Source organism: Apis mellifera, linkage group LG11 (assembly GCF_003254395.2).
Source record: "Apis mellifera strain DH4 linkage group LG11, Amel_HAv3.1, whole genome shotgun sequence".
In the NCBI taxonomy this organism is placed as follows: domain Eukaryota; kingdom Metazoa; phylum Arthropoda; class Insecta; order Hymenoptera; family Apidae; genus Apis; species Apis mellifera.
Genome location: NC_037648.1, coordinates 6,743,492 through 6,758,663, shown reverse-complemented (window position 1 = coordinate 6,758,663; position 15,172 = coordinate 6,743,492). Strand labels below are relative to the sequence as shown.

The following is a 15,172-nucleotide window of genomic DNA, read 5'->3' as shown; positions in this document are numbered from 1 at the left end:
CCGAAGTCTGAAATATTTCCAAGTTGCAATATCAATGTAATCATCATTTACACTATTTTATGTTATCCCATTACTTAAAACAATTGAGCTTACATTTATAAAAGATTTATTGTATGAGTAATAAATAAATTAATTTTTTTTAACATTATATATTATAAATTAATATTTTTTAACATTTATAAATTAATAAAATAATTTTAAAAAATTATAATGCTATTATAAAATTATAATATTAAAATTTATTTAACATAAAACTTATGTTAAACCTGTGTCACTCCTTTTTTTATTAAAAAAAATTTTTAATTAAAAATTTTTAAATTTAATCCGAAATTGTAATCGAAATCATAATGAAGTAACTGCCATTATGGACGCAATTGTCATTGCAGCGTAGTTGGCTAAACTATTTCATTTATATATTGAAAACAGAAATAATTTTACAACTTCTTTGATGCTTTCCTTAGCAAAAAAATCTATTGTATAATTAGATTTTCTTTTGGATTCTTAATTTTTAAAATAAATTGAAAAATATCATAAAAATGGATGTACTTTCCTTTTAATTATAATTATTTTAAATGATTATTTTAAGTATATTTAAATATATTTTAATAATTTAATATTTAATAAATTATTTAAGAAATTAATAAATATTTATATAATTTTATTTAGAACGATTTATAGAATCATTTTATGTTAAAAATAATTATTTTAAATAATTAATTATATATCATAAAAACACAAAACATTTTTTAAATTGCAATTGTTTTTAAAATTTATTGATTCTCATATGATTTGCAGATTTATATAATACATTAAAATGTATAATAAATGTTTAATAGTAATTATAAAATCGAATAAAATAAAAATTTATCGAATAGTATTATTTTTAATAATCTTAAATATTATTCTTAATCTATGAAAAAAATAATAAATAATGTTAACTATTAATTTAAAAAAAAAAGTTAGTTTAAAAATCTATTCCAATTTTTATTAACTTTATAAAAAATAAATATATAAAAGTATAAAAATAATGTGAAAAAACAAAAAAAGAATCTCGAAAATTATATCATTACAAAATGCTAATAAATTTTTTAATATTCATATATATTTATTTCGTAAAAAAAATATTTAAATATATTTATAATTAAAATAGTTTCATAAATAAAAAAAAGAAAAATAAAAAATAAATAAATAAAAAGTATAAATATTTTTTTAAATATTGAGATCCATTTATAGCAAATTGGGAATATAATTTAATTTAATAAATTTATTGTAAAACAAAATAATTTCAAAAAGTAATTTTATAAACATAATGTAAAATTCTTATTAGTCTATCATGTATTAAATCTATAATGTAATAACTTGAATTTTAAATAAAAATATTAAATATAGTATTGATATTTATCTATGTAAGAATTACTTATTGGATTGAGGAATTATTTTTTTTTAACAAAAAAAAAATTTCTTATATATAATTATATATTTCTTAATTATATGATAATTTTTTATAATATTTTTTATAATGTGTTTATATAATGCTATGGACGCCATACATAGTACGAAAATCTATATTTAAATTATTTTATATTTATATTAATCATTATTATATCATATTATTAATTACTATTAAATACATAACCAAGACAATTGAGCATTTAGAAAAATATTTATTATAATATGGAAAATCTTAAATGGAATACTTTTTAGAATGATATTAAATGTTAAAAATATTATACGTAATGATACTTTTTTTTATGAAAGCGCTTGAGATAGTATAAAATAAATAATAAAAATAATGTTTTTTTTATCTGAATAAAATATTTAATTATGATGAAATAATAATATATTTCATGTTTTATTATTGTATTATATATTTTAGAATAATATTCTTTTGACATATTGTCAACAATATCATCAGTTCTCTAGCATTGAATTGACAGTTTTATTAAAAATATTACTATTCATTTAGAATAAATTATATCTAAATTATATCTATATTTTAAATATATCATATAGAATTCATTTAAAAAAAGTATATAAATAATATCAACTAATGATAAATTTGATAAACTAATAATTGAACTAATAATTGAATAATGATAAAATGATAAATTTTATAATAAATCAAAAATAATAATTCATAATAAATAAATTAATCAAAAAATAAATAACTGTCAAAAGTTTAATTGTAATCTTTTTCATTAAGTAAAGATAAAATTATTCATCTATTTGAATAAATGTGATATAATTATCATTATATTCATCATTTTTAACAACAGAATTCTAGAAATATAATGAAATTATATTTAAGCTTTTTCTATAATTTATAAAGTATATTAATATTTAAATGAACAATATATTTATTAATTATTAATAACATATATTAATATATACATAATATACTAGATTTTATTATATATAATTAAAATAATCAAAGATATTTTATATGTAAATATTAAATCTATAAAATTAATATTTAAAATTTAACTATTTAAAATATTATATAACTATTTAAAATTTTAATTAACTTATAAAATTTATAAAATTTTAATATAACTTAATAAAATTTTTTGTAAAATTTAAATAATGAATTATAAGTTTCTTATAACACTTTCTACAAAATTAAATAAGAAAAATTATATAATTATCATTATATTATTTCTTATCTTATATAATTGCTTTATAATTGCTAAATTATAATTTGTTATATAATTTATAATAAAATTTTTTTAATTCCATTTCAATGATTAGTGATTCATCAATTTTTGAATAATAATATTTGTGATCTAGATATATCTTTATTCATATAATATCTTATATACACTGCTAGTTTCAGCGATTTTATTTCTTTTTAGATTGAAAACTGAGGGTTCTAATTTTAGATTATCTTACTTCTTCAATTATGATAATCACGCATCATTATCATTGTTCATAAAGTGCAATATTATTTAATTTATAATTATTATTGAATGAAACAATTTATAATTTATTCTTCAAAAAATTAATTTTTAAGAGATACTCAATGTATATATATATATATATATATATATATAATTTTTAAAATATTTTTATTAATTATAAAATTACGTTATATTTGAACTTTCCTGAATTCTCTCTACCACAAATATAATTATAATCATTTCTAATGTAATATTTTGTAATATTTTAATTTTATATTTTATACAATTTTTAATAAAATTAATAATGTAAAATTTTAATCGATTTTTCAAATGATTTTCTAATCAAATTTAAAAATTTGTTTGTTTTATTATTTTTTTTCTGTTTCGAAAATATGATAAAATACTTTAAAGTAAATAGATATACAAATAGAAATACTTAATTTAAAAAAAAAGTCTATTAAAAACATAAGTTACTATATCTAACTTGTTTATTTCCTTTACAATTATGAAAACTGGAAAAAATGACTAATTTATAAAAAGAAGAAATAATTGTATAATTTATCTGACAATTTATACAATTTGATACGAATAGTTTTAGAAATTGAATTTAAGAGTAGCTAATTATGTACAATAAGTTAACAATAAATTTCGAAATTACTGATATATATAATAATTTATAAATCTTATAATATAATTTTTAAATGAAATTAAAAAACTATTAACTGGAATTAATTCATTAAAAAATATAATTTAATTATATGTAATTAATTTATTAGAAAAATTTCAATATTAAATCTATAAAATATTTTCTTTTTTCTTCTTTTTTTTATTTTTCTCCATTAAAAATTTTAATATTAAAATAATATAATAAAATAATCAATCGAAAGATATAATTATCAGATATTTTATGAACTAAATTATTTGAAATATTAATAAAAAAAAAGTAAAAACTAGATAAATATATTTCATCAAATTCAAATCTAATTTTCAAATTTATAATTAAAATTATTTATTTGATGATTATGTTATTTATAATATAAACAATATTTAAATTTTTTATTTGTTATAAAATTTGTTTAGTATCATTTACTTAATTGCAAATTTGCATAATTCAAAACATTCATGAAAACTTCAAAAATTAAAATTTAGTTAAAACAAATTGCAAACATTACATTCTCATATTTCTTAATACATAATTTCCTTTTTTAGATAATTATTAAAAATATAATATATTCAATTTTATTTTCTTTGCTTTTGTTTCATTCTGAACTTTAGCTATACTTCATCAAGTTAATCAAAAGATTGAAAAACATATCGACTGACGTAAAATGAATGTTTGAAATCTTATCTATGTATATGTGATGCATATATATATGCACATGTACATACAAACAATGTATAAAAACACATACAATTTCAGTAGGTCGCAAAGTATATTTTCCTTTCATTTTCTGCAACAACCAGTTACGTTTACGACGTCGTCGTTGGAAGTACTGAAGGTTAGGTTGAGATTACTACGTTATATTTGAACTTTCCTCAATTCTCCCTACCACAAATGTTATTGGTTGAACGTTGAACGCGACAGTGCGTAAAGTCCAAGGAGTCGCTTGTGACATTCTTATACGATTTGAAAGGGATACGGTATTTACATTTTTTAATATGTATTTTTTTATATATATTTAATCATTTGCAAATTTAATTTAGACAATTTTTCAAGATTTATTATTTTATTACATTTCATTATTATTATGCTTTTTACATAAATATTCAATAATAAGCATAAATTAATGATATAAATATGCCGACACTGCAAGTGATCAAGATTTGTGTTGATTTTAATATATTAGTTATTAATATATTACTATCAATGATTTGATTTATTTTTCTTATTGCATATATATTTAGTTAAATTTTTAATCAATGATTATATTGAAAATAGTTTAAATTAAATTTTAATATAAATAAACTTTGTATTTTAATATGTAAAAAGTATATACATATTATATTAATAAATTAATTTTAAATTAACATTTAAAAAATAAATAATTTTTAAATTAATCAAGCTTTGTTTTTTTATATTATTTTTTTAATCATAAAAATTATTTTTTTAGCTTAATTGTAATTACACGAGACTTAATTTACTGTTCATATACAAGCTTTATATAATGGGTCCTTTAACTACAAGAGTTAAATATACTTTTCATTCTCTTTGTACAATTGCTATAAGAGCATTATCTACCAATGTAATGTTAAATCCAAAAAATGATGTAAAAGAAATAGTACTTAAATATTTGGATGGAAAAGATAATGGTATTGTAGTATTAGGATTAAATCGACCCACTGCTTCTAATGCTCTTGGCAAAACTTTAACTAGTCAACTAAATGATGCTATTTCTTCCATCAGAGAAGATACAAAACTACGAGTATTAATTATTCGCAGTTTGGTTCCAAAAATTTTTTGTGCTGGTGCAGATTTAAGAGAAAGAAGAAGGATGGATAATTCAGAAATTTTAAAATTTGTTTCATTTTTAAGAAGCATAACAAATAGTATAGAAACATTACCAACTCCAGTAATATCTGCTATAGATGGTACTGCATTAGGTGGTGGCTTAGAACTTGCTCTAGCCACAGATATTAGAGTTGCAGCATCAGATTCCAAAATGGGACTTGTAGAAACAAAATGGGCTATTATTCCTGGAGCGGGTGGCACACAACGACTTCCAAGAATAATTGGAATTGCTAAAGCAAAAGAACTCATTTATACTGCACGTATAGTTGATGGTGAACAAGCTATGGAAATTGGTTTAATAAATCAAGTAGTTCCTCAAAATAAAAGTGGTGATGCTGCTTATCAAACTGCTTTAACAATTGCTAGAGAAATTTTACCTAATGGTCCTATTGGAGTTAAGTAAGTATAAACATAATATTAAATATTCTCTTTCTAAAAATTGATAAGATAAAATATTAAAAATTTCAAACAATTGGTAACAATTAAATTTATTTGATAAAAAATCTATTAACTTTCAAAATTTTTACAAATTTAATTTATAAACATAATTTTACATATAATATGATATAACAATACATAATATATTATAACAGATAATGCTTATTTTTTATTTTTATTGTGTTTTAGAATGGCAAAAATAGCAATGTCAAAAGGTCTTCAAGTATCTATTACAGATGGACTTGAAGTTGAAAAACAATGTTATAGTAAAGTTGTGGATACAAAAGACAGAATTGAAGGACTAGCAGCATTCATAACAAAACGTATACCTGTTTATCAAGGAATGTAAATATATCAAAATGAAATATTGAAATATGAGTGTTTTACAAATTTGTTACGCTTAATTATTAACATATCAAAAATATGCATTTTAATAGAAACTAAATATAGGAAATACGCCATTTCTTTACTACATTTTTATAATATGACTAATTTTGATATACATGTTTACAAAAGTTCAAGCATCTTTGTATTTAAATAGAAATCTACAAAAATAGCAAATTAATACTTAGTATAATACAGAAATAATATTACATAAGATTTATAGTTTTAAGTATTTTTATATGTGATTTAAAATTCCAGAATTTATATAGTTTATATTAATTTTGTTATGTTAATATATAAATGTATATATGCATCTATATACAAAATTTATTTTTAAAAAATAAAATTATATTTATAAAATTTCATGATTTTCATTTTATTTTATTTATATTTATATAATATTATCATCTTAAATAAAATAAAAAATATAAGATTATGCTCTATATAAAATGAATATATATATATATTCATTCTTTGTTTTTTTTTTTTAACTAAAATTTTATCATCTATTTTATGTAAAATCTTTTAGATAGAATATATACCATATATATATAATCAAATAAAAATGAAAAAAAAATTGAAATTGAATCTTTTAAATTTATAAAAAATTCATTTTTTTTGTATTTAAAAAATAAAAAATTAATTATAGGCGATATTATTAAAAAAAAAAAAACAATGAAATAAATGTACATACAATATATGTTATATATCTATCTTAATGTTTTATAAAATCAATACATCTATTAAATACATATAAAATATATTATAGTAACATATAATATTACTATAAAACATAATTACTACTAATGTTACTATAATGTTACTGTAACATAAACATTTTAAAACTTACTACTTACATTTTTATAAATTTTATCACATGATATCAACAAAATATAATATTAAAGTAATATTTCATAAAGAGATATAAATCTATTTTGTCATATAATTATACATATATTTCAATAATTTGGTTGATTAATAAATATAAAATATCAAATACTTTAAATCTTTTTATTGCAACTAAAAAATTTAGGTGCAATTTTTTTTTTAAATTTTTTTTAAAAATGAAAATTTAATACTATAAGTGAAATGCAATATTAGCAAAATAAATTTATATAAATAATATATCTTTTGCATATTAGATAAAATATTTAATTCATTATGCACATTGTATGGGAAATTCCAATTGTTCTTTTTCTCTTCTTTCTTTCATAAGTGTCATAAGAATGTTAAGTTGATTAATTGTATCTTCAGGACATGTCACACGATGTCCAACAGTTAAATCGCTTTCATAAATTTCATAATCATTACCACCTTCTGTTGTTTTATCACCAAAGAAATGTATTTCATCATATCCTCGAATGTGTCTAAGACAATATGTTTTATCCCAACCAATAGGAAAAACATCAAAAGATATTTGACCTCCTTTAGATATAAAAAAGATGTGTTTAATAAAAATTTTAATAAAACAAATAATTTTAATAATTTTTTAGATTAATATACTACAATTAGAAATTATGATACTGATATTAAATATATTAATGTTAAATATGATAAATATAATTTTCTGAAATAAATGTAAATCAAAAGAAAAATAAATTATAATAATAATTATATCTATAAATAATAATTATATCTATATTGAATGTTTATACAAAATATATATATAAATATAAAAAATCTTATTTACCTATGCTATATGTTAAAGCAAGATCTGGAAATTCTTTTTTAATAGCTTGAATAAATTTCTGTCGAATTTGATGTTCAAGATCATATTCATAGAATTGAATACGTTCTTTTTTAGTACAATTACGACCAACAGGTGATATATTAATCATACCTGTTCTAAATTCTACAAAAGTTCCACGTTTGAATGGCAAATGTAATTCTGATATATATTTTAAACAAAAATTGATTAAATCTTGCAATGCTTCTTCACCAATAATACTTTGAATTGTCTAAAATAAAAAATCAAATTTTAAATAAATAACATAAAAAACTACATAGAAAACTTTATAAAATATATTTCTAATTATATTACTTACTTCAGAAGGCAACTGTTTATCATTTTTAAATGCAATAAGCCCATTTTCTGCAAAAACATATTTATATTTTTCAAATATATTTTTACCACCTAATTGTTCTTTAATTTTATTTAAATCTGATCCGCCAACTACAGCTAAATCAAATTCTTTTCTAACAGTTTCCAAAAGAAATTTCTCCACAGATGGTTTAATTGCCTAATAGGAAATTAAATAGGAATTTATTTATAATTATATAATATTTTATTTTCATTGTATATATACCTGTCTAGGATCTGTAAGTGTGCCATCAACATCAAATAAACATATTATTTTCTTCGTCATAGTAAAATGATATATATTTACTTAATCTGAAATATAAATTTCAAAATTAAATTTTTAATAAGAAATGAATATTAAAAAAAAATCCATAAAAAAATTAAAATTATTAAAAAAATTTTTAAACTAAATATTAAAAATTATCAATATGAAAAAATTATTATTTTTATCTTTAAAAAACTATCATATAAAGCAAATACGTTACTCAAGTCACATGCAAAATTCATTATTATACTTATTATTTTATTGATTATGTTTTTCATTATTATATTATATTAAAAATTTCTTTCTTATGTGATTTTTTTTAACAGATCGAAACATTCAAACTTTATATTAATAATAATATTCAAATTTTAATATAATTTATATATTTTTAAGACGAAAAAAAATAAAAAAATAGAATATAATAAAAAATTTTTAAATATTTTTAATAAAAAAATATATAATTTTTAAAAACATTATCGAACATTAACATATGTCAATAATGGAATAATATAAATAAATATAACCTATTACACACAATAATTTATTGATATATAAATGAAAATGAAATTAATATTTTAATTATAATTAGATTGACATTTGACTTCTACTTTCATCGACCACAAAATAAATTTAACATTATATACATTATAAAATAAAAAAAATACAGACGATGTATAAACTGATACGTGGCTAATTTGACGTGTTCTTCATCAATTCTGTTCTTATATAAAATATTATATTATAACAATGTTAAAAAAAATCTACTTGAATAAATTTAACTATTTTATCTACCTTATCTTATTAGAATTATGTAATACAAATGCAAACATTATGCCACATAAAAATGCTGTTTTACTTTTAGGTAAAAAAAAATTAAAATGTAAAAAATTGAAAATATATAATTTTATGATAAATTTTTTTTTTTTCATCTAATCTTTTTTTTTGAATACAATTTTTAAAATAATAAAAATATTTTATATATATATATATATATATATATATATATATATATAATATTATAAAATTTTATTTAATATTATTTATTTATAATATAATTTTTAATTAAAAAATATTTCATATTTTTTTATATTTTATAATTTTATTATAAATAATAAAATTTCATACTTATATATATAGCTGATGATGGTGGATTTGAAATGCGATCTTATTTGAATAAAATTTGTCAAACACCTAATTTAGATAATTTGGCAAAAGAAAGTTTATTATTTAATAATGCATATTCTTCAGTCAGCAGTTGTTCTCCTAGGTATCATTGTTATTTATTAGTACTGTTTTAGATATTTCAACATTTTATATTATTATTTTAATACTGTATTTTTATTTATTATTAATTTAGTATTAATTTTTATACATTTTATATTATTATTATCGTATTACCATTTTAATACTATATTTTTATAATTTTTATACATTTTAGTCGTTCTTCTTTACTTACTGGTTTACCAAGTCATCAAAATGGAATGTATGGTCTTCATCATGGAATTCATCATTTTAATTCATTTGAAAAAGTTCAAAGTTTACCAAAAATATTAAAGAAAAATAATATAAGAACAGGTATAATTTTCAAAATTTAAAAAGTGTAAAATTCAAGAATCATCTATGAATATTTTACAGGTATTATTGGTAAAAAACATATAGGTCCAAGCAATGTTTATCCATTTGATTTTTCACAAACAGAAGAAAATAATTCTATACTTCAAGTTGGTCGAAATATTACTAAAATTAAACTTTTAGTTAGAGAATTTTTCTCTCAGAATAAAACAAAGTATGAATTTTTTTTAGCTTTCAAATTAACTTTTTTCTATTAATATAAAATTTCTATAATTTAATGATAATATTTTTAAATTATAATATTAAAAGACAAAGATAAATATAATAGAAATTATAATATCATATATTATAATTATAATATTTCATTTTTAGACCCTTTTTTTTATATATTGGATTTCATGATCCTCATCGATGTGGTCATACACATCCAGAATATGGAAATTTTTGTGAAAAATTTGGTAATGGAGATATTGGTATGGGTACTATTCCTGATTGGAATCCAATATATTATCAATGGGAACAAGTAAAAGTTCCATATTTTGTTCAAAATACGGAAGCAGCTAGAAGAGATATTGCTGCTCAATATACAACCATTTCTCGTTTAGATCAAGGTATATTTATTAAATAAAATTAAAACTAGATATTTAAATTATTAGAAATTAATATGTAAAAAAAAATATTAATGATATTAAAAAATTGTTATTCAAATATGATAATAGAAAAATATTTTATTTATAATAAAAATAAGTTATTTATAAAAAAAAATAAAAATTAATATTTCTTTTTTAAAAAATTTTAAAATGTTAATTTAATTTAAGTAATGCATCATTATATAATAATATATAAGTTTTAAATTACAATAATGTAATTTTATCTTAAAAGTAAAAAATTTCTAAATTATAATTTTAAAAAAATATATAATTTTTTACTTTATATAATTATATTTTTCTATTACAAATATTTATTTAAAATTTTGTTTTATTCTTTTAAGTACAAAATTAAATATTAAATGTTATTAATACAATAAATATAAAATATATAATATATATTAAAAATATATTAATATAATAAAACTAGTAATAGATAGACAAGAAATGCTAAAAGATATATTTTATAGGCGTAGGATTAATTTTAAAAGAACTGGAAGATGCTGGTTTTAAAGATAACACATTAGTGATCTATACATCTGATAATGGTATACCATTTCCAAATGGTCGAACAAATTTATATGAACCAGGTAAAAAATATATATAAAAAATATTATATAATTAAATAATCTTTCTTTTAATTAACATTAAAAATATTAAGTATAAAAAAATAATTATGTTTAATATGTTAGGATTAGCAGAACCTATGATGATTAGGTCTCCAATTCCTAATCACAGAAAAAATAGTATAACATACAGTTTAACATCTTTATTAGATATTGTACCAACATTATTAGATTGGTTTAACATACCATATATGGATCCATCTCCATTTGATACAAATGAAATATCTGTTCCTTTCTTAACTGGAAAATCTCTTCTTCCTCTTCTTATTCAAGGTATATTTTTTAAAAATTAAAAATTATCTTAGTAAGCAATATTCTAATATTATATTTTTGAGCATTTGCAGAACCTATAGAAAATAATACAGCTATTTTTGCCAGTCAAACTCATCATGAAATTACTATGTATTATCCCATGCGTGCAATTAGAACCAAAAGATATAAACTTATACATAATATTAATTACAAAATGCCATTTCCAATTGATCAAGACTTTTATGTTTCACCAACATTCCAGGTGATCTATAAAAAATATATAATATAATTATAAATATGAATATAATTATAAATATAATTATAAATAATTAATTAATAAATAATATGAGAAAAATTTATGAAAGAAATCATATTATAAGTCATATTATAATATATATAGATTATATTATATAATATATATAGATCATAAATGAATATCATTTTTTGTATTTAAAGGATCTTTTGAATAGAACTAAAAATAAACAACCACTTCCATGGTATAAAACATTAGAAAATTATTATGAAAGACCAGAATGGGAATTATATGATCTAAAATATGATCCAGAGGAAAAAAATAATATTGCTTCTAAATCATCAGCAAAAGTAATTAAAATCAAAATATTTTTTATATTCTAATTGTAATAAATCAACTTTAAATTATTAAATTTAAATTATTTTTCAGAATATATTCAGTGATTTACAAGAAAGATTATTAAAATGGCAGAAAATAACCAATGATCCATGGCTTTGCGCACCAACAGGAGTTCTCAATGATATTAAAATTAAAAAACCACAATGTATGCCTCTTCAAAATTTAATTTAAAAATTTAGATTATTTAATTTTTATAATATAAAAAATATTTTTAAATAATACTCATAAATACTCAATATCAACATCATATAAGTAATAAATTGAATAAAAAATATTAAACAATTATTAAAAAAAAATTATTTATTTATTCAATTTATTATTATATTTTTTTTATTTAATATTGTAGAAATAGTGTATGGGTATTATAATTGGTGTATGGGTATTAAATAAATTGTTAAAAAAATCAATATATATAATATTTGATTGGAAATATATATGTTTATAAATTATTACATAACAGTAGAATATTACAAACTTTCTTCATTATTTTTATATTAAAGAGAAATATTAAAAAATTTTTATAAATTTTGTACATTAATTTCAATATGCAAATTTTGCACATTATTTTTTTAACTATAAATGACGATTATATACATATTTCATATTTTAATTGAAATATAAGATTATTTTTATATGTTAATTTATAAATTAAATTTTTATGAATATTAATTTAATAATTTACTATATTTAATAATTTTATATTATATAAATTTAATAATTTTAAATATATACTTACTACAATGATTTATAATCAAAAAAGAGGATGTGATATAGTCACATTTTTTATATCTTTATCACGGTGTTTTAAAAGTATTTCATTTAACTGATGAATATAGCTTGACGACTTGTTTGCGGATTTCTCTACTGCTTTTAGTTCTGTTGTTATTTCATTCATCTAAAATTTAAACAAATCGATAAATATTCAAAAATAAATTCAATAATGAATATATATGTATATTTTTTTATGAAACCTTACATATTCTTTATATCCTAAATATCTATTATATTTTTGATTGTTATTATAAATTTGTTTCATTTGTATCATAAAAACAAGGCACAATAAAAGACCACCGAGCAATACAAGTAAATTTGTATTTTGAAAACTACGTAAAACAAGCATTACTATTCTTGAGGTTATGTTTATATCTTAAAAATTTAATTTGAAATTTTATTTAAAAGTATTTATACTAAAATAAAAAATTTCACATTGTATTCACATATTCACTTCTAAAATAATCATTATATTAATAAATCACAAATAACAAAATAACTGTTATTTAAAATATCATTTAAGTTAGACTTGATAGTATTCATAATCAACAATAGATGTCTTCAATATGCAAGCATGATGAAATAAATTGTTAATTTTATTGATTTATGAATACTTATCTATTTTAAATGATAGTCAAAGTACAGACTAGATATGAAACAGAATAGACATGTCATTCAATGCATTTTTGTGTCACATAGTCCGAAAACTACGAAGTCTCCATTACTTTTTTTATGTCACATGCGATATTATCGATTCAAAATAAAATTAGACAACAACGAACTAAGACAAAAGGAATTGTAATTAAACTGTAGCAATAGTGAAATTGTTTTTAATATAAGAATATAATTTTGGGTCGATTTACATATGTATATTTCAAATTTATCATTAGGAATATTATAATATAAATTATTTTTGATTTTCATAAATTATATTTTCTTGACTTGCAAAATCATAATAACTAATTGAAAACTTCAAATTTTAAAATTTCATAAGAAATTTTGCTACTTTTTCTCATATTATTATATCTTCTTGATATAAAATTAATATTTTGGCAAAATTTTTTGTTTAAATTAAAATTTTTATAATGTGAAGAATGTAGTTGGAAAGAATGTGAATTTTTTCCTGCATTTTTAAGATTTTTTGAGATGAAATTATATTTTTGTAATATCTACGAAAATTTTCGATCGAATTTTATGATTTTATATTAGAAAAATATAATTTAAGAAGAAATGATATGTAAAATTTTTTGAAATTTAATGTATTTATTTTATATTAATCATATATATTTTTGTTTATTTTTGAATATTTAGTAATTATTTTAAAATTGCAAAACCTTACCTTACCGACTTATGAATTAATAAAAATACTTATTTTTATCTGAAGAATTTCTTTGATATATCTCAAATAATATATTTGATCAGAATCAGATTTGAATCAAAATCAAATATTCGTGAAACAATAATATGTTAAAATTTTATTTTTGATTTCGATTATTTTTGATTATCTGATAAAACATTTACTAATATACTTCTAAGATTAATTAATTAACGCGATATAATTTGGATGATCATTTGTATATTTAATAATTAATAATAATTTTTTTTCTCTATCAAATAATTAAACATAATTTAAATTATATTATTAATTTAATTTTAGTTTAATTAGAAAAGCTTTACAAATATGTTGCAAAGTATAATTTAAAAAATAATTAAAAATAAAAAATAATTTCATAAAAACAAATAAATTTTATATTTTTTAATATATATTATTTCTATAATGTTTTCTTCGAGTACCTTAATTCTTGGAATCCATTGTTTCTTTCATTTAGTGACCTTTTCTAGCTTTAACAAGAAAAAGCCACATCAGAAATAAGAATCAATATCTTTGTTGGATAACTATAGAGTTTCCTTCAGTCCTGAATCTTTTAGAATTATAAAATATTTAGTTATTATAAAATAATTATAAAATAATTATAAAATATTTACTTAGAGAATATATATATATATATATATATAAAATGACTTAAGTCATTAATTTCTTACATGATAAATTATTAATACAGAAAGAAATTTATAAGA

At 17.8% G+C, this 15,172-nt stretch overlaps 5 protein-coding genes across 10 annotated transcripts in view; 3 read left to right on the top strand and 2 right to left on the bottom strand.

Moving 5' to 3' along the window:
• LOC727170 (eisosome protein SEG2) overlaps window positions 1-4,434 on the top strand; it is a 40,602-nt gene extending 36,168 nt beyond the window's left edge. The window contains exon 7 of the mRNA XM_026444089.1: window positions 4,318-4,434. Within this exon, the coding sequence (XP_026299874.1) occupies window positions 4,318-4,320 (3 nt within the window). The 3' untranslated portion in view covers window positions 4,321-4,434. The remainder of the gene's footprint in view (window positions 1-4,317) is intronic.
• On the top strand, window positions 4,358-6,300 carry LOC409494 (methylglutaconyl-CoA hydratase, mitochondrial). The gene is made up of 3 exons (XM_393002.7): window positions 4,358-4,538; window positions 5,009-5,805; window positions 6,034-6,300. The coding sequence occupies exons 2-3, from the start codon at window positions 5,063-5,065 to the stop codon at window positions 6,191-6,193; spliced, it is 903 nt and encodes a 300-aa protein (XP_393002.3). The 5' UTR covers window positions 4,358-4,538; window positions 5,009-5,062; the 3' UTR covers window positions 6,194-6,300.
• Window positions 6,301-7,149: 849 nt separating this feature from the next.
• LOC550926 (phosphomannomutase) lies at window positions 7,150-9,459 on the bottom strand. 4 transcript variants are annotated; one of them, XM_006572267.3, is made up of 5 exons: window positions 9,366-9,459; window positions 8,535-8,620; window positions 8,274-8,468; window positions 7,919-8,186; window positions 7,150-7,653 (listed from the first exon to the last, which is right to left on the bottom strand). In XM_006572267.3, the coding sequence occupies exons 2-5, from the start codon at window positions 8,592-8,594 to the stop codon at window positions 7,388-7,390; spliced, it is 789 nt and encodes a 262-aa protein (XP_006572330.1). In that variant the 5' UTR covers window positions 8,595-8,620; window positions 9,366-9,459; the 3' UTR covers window positions 7,150-7,387. The 4 variants fall into 4 exon arrangements, with proteins under 4 accessions (XP_006572330.1, XP_006572329.1, XP_016772966.1 ...); XM_006572266.3 differs by lacking the exon at window positions 9,366-9,459 and adding an exon at window positions 9,243-9,359; XM_016917477.2 differs by lacking the exon at window positions 9,366-9,459 and adding an exon at window positions 9,109-9,128.
• Window positions 9,161-12,493, top strand: LOC550884 (N-sulphoglucosamine sulphohydrolase). Its single transcript, XM_623275.4, has 10 exons — window positions 9,161-9,435; window positions 9,711-9,840; window positions 10,012-10,148; window positions 10,209-10,359; window positions 10,518-10,756; window positions 11,263-11,382; window positions 11,485-11,691; window positions 11,763-11,932; window positions 12,127-12,273; window positions 12,353-12,493. The coding sequence occupies exons 1-10, from the start codon at window positions 9,321-9,323 to the stop codon at window positions 12,491-12,493; spliced, it is 1,557 nt and encodes a 518-aa protein (XP_623278.2). The 5' UTR covers window positions 9,161-9,320.
• LOC724942 (putative phosphatidate phosphatase) overlaps window positions 11,410-15,172 on the bottom strand; it is a 102,606-nt gene continuing 98,843 nt past the window's right edge. For all 3 annotated transcript variants that reach the window (XM_026444091.1, XM_026444095.1, XM_026444092.1), the window contains 3 exons: window positions 13,059-13,217; window positions 11,605-11,937; window positions 11,410-11,520 (listed from right to left, as the gene is read on the bottom strand). In XM_026444091.1, coding sequence (XP_026299876.1) covers window positions 13,074-13,217 — 144 coding nt within the window. In that variant the 3' untranslated portion in view covers window positions 11,410-11,520; window positions 11,605-11,937; window positions 13,059-13,073. The remainder of the gene's footprint in view (window positions 11,521-11,604; window positions 11,938-13,058; window positions 13,218-15,172) is intronic.